Raw genomic sequence first — 7375 nt, 5'->3', positions numbered from 1 at the left:
TAATGCTCTACTGGGTGGTTGCCCTGCACGCTTAATAAACAAACTACAGCTAGTTCAAAACGCAGCAGCTCGAGTTCTTACCAGAACCAGGAAGTATGACCATATTAGCCCCGTTCTGTCAACACTGCATTGGCTGCCTATTAAACATCGTATAAATTTTAAAATATTGCTGATCACTTACAAAGCACTAAATGGTTTAGCTCCGCAGTACTTGAGCGAGCTCTTAACGCATTGTAGTCCTTCACGTCTACTGCGATCTCAAAACTCCGTCCAGTTAGGGTGTACTCACACTAGCCAGTTTGAACCGTGCCCGAGTGCGTTTGACCACCAAAGCGCGGTTCGTTTGACTAGTGTGAGTGCTCCGAACCGTGCCCGGGCGCGGCTCGATTAGCCGGCCCTGGCCCGCTTGGAAGAGGTGGGCCAGAGCACGGTTCAGTTGGCCTTGGGCGCGGTTCGCATGCAGTGTGAGCGCTAACCGTGCTGGAGCACGGAACAGGACGCGTGACGTCACGTTTTTTTTTTTTTTTTTCGCGCCACTAAGGCGACACATCTGTTTAACAACAGGCTGTGAGAGGGCTGTGGACCAAACGACACAAAATTATCCACAAAGAAAACAGAGCGATGGACTCCATTGTGTTCAGAGAGCGCCGCTCTTCCTGTGTTTATCCCGAAACCGTCGCACCATAATGACGTAAGCGTGCTCCGGCACGAATGCTGAAACCCTATGTGAGAGTGCAGGCCAGAGGGGGAGGGGGGACAATCGTACTCGGGCCCGGTTCATGGCAACCGTGCCTAGTGTGAGTACACCCTTAATAATACCTAGAATATCAAAATCGACTGCTGGTGGTAGATCCTTTTCCTATTTAGCACCAAAACTTTGGAACAGTCTTCCTAACATTGTCCAGGAAGCAGACACACTCTAGCTGTGTCCCAATGTGAAGACTGCATCCTCCGAAGGCCGTATTTGAAGGCCGATTGCGTCACAGCGGCGCAACCAAGGCTGTCCCAATTCAAACACTGAACCCTTCGAAGGCTGCATTATAAGGCAGATTGCGTCACAGCAGTGCTAAGAAGGCTGTCCCAATTCAAACTCTACACGCTTGGAAGGCCGATTGCGTCACCGCGGTGCGTCGAAGGCTGCCCCAGTTTGGTATGTCATTCAAATGCGACCCCTAATGCGCCCTTCGTTTCTTGGACAAACGAAGTGTACAAAAATGGACACTTCGCGGCCTACCCTTCCCCAGAATTCGTAGCGCGCCGGTGACGACGCAAGTTTATTCAAAATAATGGCGGGTGTTAGTTGTGTGGTGGCCGAGGAATTCACGTATAAATGTAAGTATGGTGTTTTAATTGATTAAAATAGCTAGCGAAACAAGTGTTAAAGGCATAAATATGGACCAAGCACTTAATCCCCTGTGGGAAAACAATCCACTGAGTTAAATGAAGCAAATACTAAATGTAATATCAACAAAATGCTTTTCTTGCTTAGGCTTTTGGTCTTGTTTCTAGTATAAATATCAAACAATTCTTACATTTAGGAGCATTTACTTGACAAGCCAAAGTTATTGTATTGTTTTGGGAACAAAATAACTAAATTAAGTGATTTTTTGCTTAAAATAAGATAAATAATCTGCCAAATGGGGTAAGTAAAATAATGTTCTGTTTGATTTGAGATTATTTTACTTAACCCATTAGCAGATTATTTTATTGTTTTAAGCAAAAACTCACCTAATATTAAGTATTTTTTTTCCCCAAAACAAGAAATGTTTTACTTGTCTAGTAGACTAAATGCTTCTTGATTTAAGAATTTTTAGATGTTTGAACTAGAAACAAGACAAAATATTAAGAAAAGCTTTTTTTGCAGTGAATTTCAAGTAGGAGGGTATATTCAAGTAAATAAAACAGCAGTACAAATATACCTGAAAAACATAGCGGTGTCTGCAATTCTTTAATTTACCCGAAATAGCTAGCGAAACAAGTGTTAAAAGCCAGGGGTGTTTCTTAAAAAACCTGAACTTAAACAAAAAAACTGCAGCTTCATTTATCAGGTGGTCTGAGGCAAAACCTGTTGTAATTCTTTTTGTTTCAGGGACCAAGGAGCAGACGGCTGAATTTATTAAATTACGGGCCGAAAATGATCACCTATTTACAGGGGCCAAAAACTCGGCCACTGTGTCTTGGAGGTAAAGTCATTAACCATTTGTAATATTTCCACTAGCTGCCTCTTGTATACAAAAATTATCCCTCACTCTATACAAAGCCTACATCAATGAGACAACAACTAATTAAGGCAATAGTCTTTCACTTACTTGTTTTTTGTAGTGTTTTGTCAACAAACGTTTTAAGAAAACTTGCGGATCCAGGAATATAATTTCTGGAGTATTTTGTATGCATGTACTGCTGTGTGATTTTTCTAATGTTAAGATTGCACCCCTGTCTTAATATTTTTCGTAAGTTATTCCTCTTTCTCCTTTTTTTAGGAGAATTCTGGAGAAAATGGATCTGCTGGGGAAGGTCACACCCTTGCAGGCCAAAAGAAAATGGGACAACTTAAAAAAAAAATACAAAGCAAGTTAATTGACACCTCTTTGATTAAATGTATTGTGGTGTTTTTGTTAACAACGGGTGTATTTGCTCTGCCTTAGGATTGCAAGTGTCCTGGGACAGGTGAGGGGGTGAGCGGGAAATCCACTGCTGCAACTTGGCCGTGGTTTGTCCTCATGGATGAGGTTTTGGGACAGAGGCCTTCCAACAACCCCCCTGTCCTAATTGCCTCCATCCCTGAGAACAAACCAGGGCCAAGTTCAGCAGCCCCAGCAGCCCCAGCCACCCCAGCCGCCCCAGCAGCCCCAGCCGCCCCAGCCAACAGAAAAAGAGGCAGTGACGAGCTCATTGAGCTAATGAGGGAGGACATGAGGTTTCAAAGGGAAACGGAGGAGAGGAGAGCACAAGAGAGCAGGGGGAGAATGGACAGACTTTTTTCTCTCCTTGAGAGAATGATAGAGAAAAAATAATATAATTTACATTTGGTTAATGCAATTTTTTTTTTTTTTTGTCACTTTAGTACATGAAAAACTGTTGTGTTATGTAAGTTAAAACTGATATATGGAATTTAAGTTATTTGTAAATGAGGCAAGGCAATTTTTGTACATTGTTTATTTTTGAAATACAAGTTTACATTTGGAAATACAACAAGTAATTGTTCTGGACATTGTTGACTTCTATACATGTTTTTTTTAGCATGTAAAATGAAAATGATTTAAAGTATTTTTTACAAATATTTCAAACAACAGGAAACAATTCAAATTAACGGTACATAAAACAGATTGACAAATTATAATCATGTATGTAGGCTGAACAGGGAGACCCTGATGGTCCTGCTGGTCCGGGATGGGCTCCACAATAGAGACCCTGGTAAGGCCTCCTGCTGGTGGGACATCATCTGATGGTCTCCAGAGTGTTTGACTGCATATTTCCACTGTCCACTGTGTTGTCTACCAACAGGTTTGCAGGGCTGACTCAATCAACGGCTGCCATGTCACTGAGATATTTTCAGAAAGAGGGAAGAGTAAAATAAATAAACCCACATCCTCAAATCAAACCAAAAAAATATTTATATCATACAACAACATTCAACTTTTTTTCTTATGCATTGTAACTTTACAATTCTCTTACTTGTCTGTTACAAATAGTCGTGGTCAACAGGAACCTCCTCCAGGGCAGACACCTCTGCAGACAGCTGGTCACGCCAAGGAGCACCACTGACTGTCTCCAAAACATGCTCCCCCTCATCCTCTGCATCATCCTCCTCGTGCTCATCCTCCGGGGCCATGATGTCACCAACCCCAAGACAGATGTTGTGGAGGATGGCACAGGCTGTTATGACCTGAAATGGAATTAAGGAATAAATAAATATATATATTTTTAACAGATTGAGTTTATTATTTTGCAGTATTTTTAATTCACTTACGTGAGGTACAAAGGTGTGGTGCACCTCCAGCGCTTGCAGGAAGATGGCCCTAAACCTGGTCTTCATCATCCCAAAAGCTCGCTCTATAATGGAGCGTGCCCTGGAATGATGAACATTAAAGCGCTGGGCTCCCACACCTCGTACTGGTCTCTTGTAGGGAGTGATGAGGGAGAGTGGGTGTCGGAGACATGGGTACCCTCCGTCTGCGAGGATGAAGTGCCCTGGAGGAGGGTACATTGACCTCCTGTACAGTGGGCTGTACCGAAGCACTCGTGCGTCATGCACTGACCCAGGCCAGCCCACGTAGGTGTCAATGAAGCGGCCCTGATGGTCACACACCGCCTGCAGGATGATGGAAGGGAACAGTTTCCTGTTCCTGTAACACTGACCATCAGGGCCGCTTGGAGGCTTGATGCGGACATGGCAGCCGTCAATTGCTCCTGCAGCTTTCAAGAAAGCCCTGTGTCTGGCCAGCCCTGCAAACCCACGGCAAACTGCCTCCAGCTCCTCTGGGGTGTTCGGGAGGTGAATGACTTGGTGGCGAATGGCCACCACCTCCTCAGCAACACGGTGGACAATGCGGTGGACAGTGGAACGAGGTATATCAAATGCTCTGGACACGACCCTGTATGATGTACCACACGCCAGCCAGAAAAGAAATACCAGGGTCTCTATTGTGGAACCCCATCCGTGTTGCCGTTCACTTCTCAACAGGTCCAGCAGCACTCTCAGGGCCTCCCTGCTCAGCCGAAAATCAGGCCGTGTATCAGAGTCACTGAAAAACCTGTCCAGCACTGGAACGTTCAGGTTTATTCTGCAGTACAAGGGTCTGGTCTTAATCAGGGGAAAAAGGAAAAGAGAAATTGTGTACCACATAGGGGAAAACTAGTCATATAAAACCTTAGTTAAGTAAATGTGTTATTTTGCATACTCTAATGCATCAAGAGTAAAAGTAAAGGTATGTATTCTGCAGAAGATTTTATATATATATATATATATATATATATATATATATATATATGATGGTTTTGCATCAATATTACTGCTATGTTGCATTTTACTTCTGAATATGTTGAAGGTTGTTAAATTTAAAGTAATTTTATATACTGTTGGGTAGTTTAATTTACAACAATACATCATATTGTAAAAGACTGTCGTGTGAGGGGGGAAAGTACTATACATTTGTACGTGAATGCTTAACGAATGTAGTTCCTTACAGTCCACCATCACATTATTAACAAATTGTTGCTAACTAACCTATATGGAGGTCTTGTTGCCTAGCAACTGTGACAGCTGCCAATGACTAGTTGCGGTAAAGTTTTTTTTTATTTTACTTTTTTTTTTTTTTTATGTTTTATGTTTCAACTGTGTAAAAACAAAACTGGGTTAAAAACCTGTCAAAATATGTTCACCATGGTCAAAAGAATAAACTATAAAATCGAATCTTGGTAAGATTTAAGTCAACATTCAAACCGCTTTGTGGTTTTTATTTTGTATTTTCATATGTATCATTACATTATTCAAGTAAGTTAAACTACATTTAAAAGTGTAATCCGTCAATTAAGGACGCAACAAACCAGTTCAATTTACCTGCCCATGGTCTTGGCAAAGCCTGAAATACATCACCTGGCGGCGCCGGGGATGAATCCCCACCATCTCTTCCAGTAACATATAAAAAATAAAAATAGAAATGAGCAATTCTGGCTCCATATTTACTTGCAATTTTAAATTTCATAAATGTCAAGTATGGCAGCTCTCCTCTCGCACCGTTTGCTATAGGCGGTAATTAGGAACACCTGATGGCTCAATTAGATATCCAATGAAGGCTACATTCGGAGCCTCCTGCGAAGGCCATGTAGGCTGCATCCTTCAAAGTCTGGGGCCTTCGAAGGATGCAGCCTTCACATTGGGACACAGCTTCTGTCAGTTCAAATCTAGACTAAAAACACATCTCTTTGGCCTAGCATACACATAACACACTATAGACTTCTGTAATTCAATGTTAGGCTGCATAGTTTAGAACAGCCGGGACCGGGAACACTTCCCGTAAATCCTGATGTACTTGGTACATCATAAGAAGGATGGCATCTACGCTAAAATTTGTCTCTCTGTCTATCCCGAGGTTTACCGCTGTCCACCAGAACCAGGCCGTATCCAGATCTGATGAAGGACCAGCGCCAGGACACGACAGCACGCTGACCTGAAGTGTCAACCAGTCTCTCCTCCTCTCCACTCCGACTTCAACAAACTGGAACTGGACAAATACTCTGTTTCATTCTGAACTTCTGACTTGTAATGCTCCTTAATCATAATCATATACTGTTCACTCATTGGTCAGAGGAGAACTGGCCCCCGACTGAGCCTGGGTTCTCCCAAGGTTTTTTTCTCCATTCTGTCACCTGATGGAGTTTGTTCGTTGCCGCTGTTGCCTTACCTTCTAGCTTGCTTAGTTGGGGACATTTAATATTCAACAATATTATAGATCTGCCTTAAAGGTGGACGATGATGAAATTGTTTTTTTATTATTATTTTCATGTTATCACTGTGAAGCTGCTTTGATACAATCTGTATTGTAAAAAGCGCTATATAAATAAAGGAGACTTGACTTGACTTGACATTCTGCGGTTACCGTAAACAGAATTTCTGTGGTTAAATTGGAGGAGTTGCTCAACAGTCAGTTCAATTATGATTTCAGCGAAAGGACTGCTGATAAAGAAGTAATGTCAAGGGAAGATCTTCAGTTTGTGGACATAATGTCCCGCACAGTCACACTCCAGGATGGACATTATAGCCTACAGTTGCCATTCAAGAATGGTAATGTGATGTTACCTGATAACTTCTGCGTCGCTAGGCAACGATTAAATAGGCTGAAAAGGAGATTGGAAAGAAACAAAGGGTTTCATGAGAAGTACTCTCATTTTCTTGCTGATGTTGTACTTAAAGGTTATGCAGAGAAGGTACCAGCTCACCAACTAGATCGTGTGGATGGCAAAGTTTGGTACATTCCTCATCATGGGGTGTTTCATCCCCAGAAGGGATCACTGAGAGTTGTGTTCGACTGTGGAGCAACGTATAAAGGAACATCTCTTAATAATCAACTGTTGCAAGGCCCTAACCTTACCAATTCTTTGGTAGGTGTGCTGATGAGATTTAGGCAATTGCCAGTAGCCTTCATGGCTGACATCGAAGCAATGTTCTATCAAGTTAAGGTGACCAAAGAAGATGTAGATTTTCTTCGGTTCTTGTGGTGGCCTGGTGGCAATTTAGCAAGATGACCCATCGAATTTAGGATGACTGTTCATCTTTTTGGAGCTGTGTCTTCTCCAAGCTGTGCTTGTTACGCCTTGAGACAGACAGCAAAGGACAATCAAGCAGGCTTTCCAGCTGAGGTAATTTACATCATTA

At 42.4% G+C, this 7375-nt stretch overlaps 1 protein-coding gene across 3 annotated transcripts; it reads right to left on the bottom strand.

Moving 5' to 3' along the window:
- Positions 1–2315: 2315 nt before the first annotated feature.
- Positions 2316–6372, bottom strand: LOC307008632 (putative nuclease HARBI1). 3 transcript variants are annotated; one of them, XM_079631609.1, is made up of 3 exons: positions 5561–6372; positions 3676–4804; positions 2316–3541 (listed from the first exon to the last, which is right to left on the bottom strand). In XM_079631609.1, the coding sequence occupies exons 1-2, from the start codon at positions 5678–5680 to the stop codon at positions 3683–3685; spliced, it is 1242 nt and encodes a 413-aa protein (XP_079487735.1). In that variant the 5' UTR covers positions 5681–6372; the 3' UTR covers positions 2316–3541; positions 3676–3682. The 3 variants fall into 3 exon arrangements, with proteins under 3 accessions (XP_079487735.1, XP_079487736.1, XP_079487734.1); XM_079631610.1 differs by having other exon boundaries at positions 2316–3886; positions 3971–4804; XM_079631608.1 differs by having other exon boundaries at positions 2316–4804.
- Between the last annotated feature and the right edge of the window lie 1003 nt (positions 6373–7375).

This window comes from Phoxinus phoxinus (genome assembly GCF_949152265.1).
Source record: "Phoxinus phoxinus genome assembly, chromosome: 12".
In the NCBI taxonomy this organism is placed as follows: domain Eukaryota; kingdom Metazoa; phylum Chordata; class Actinopteri; order Cypriniformes; family Leuciscidae; genus Phoxinus; species Phoxinus phoxinus.
This window is presented reverse-complemented; position numbering and strand designations above follow the sequence as displayed.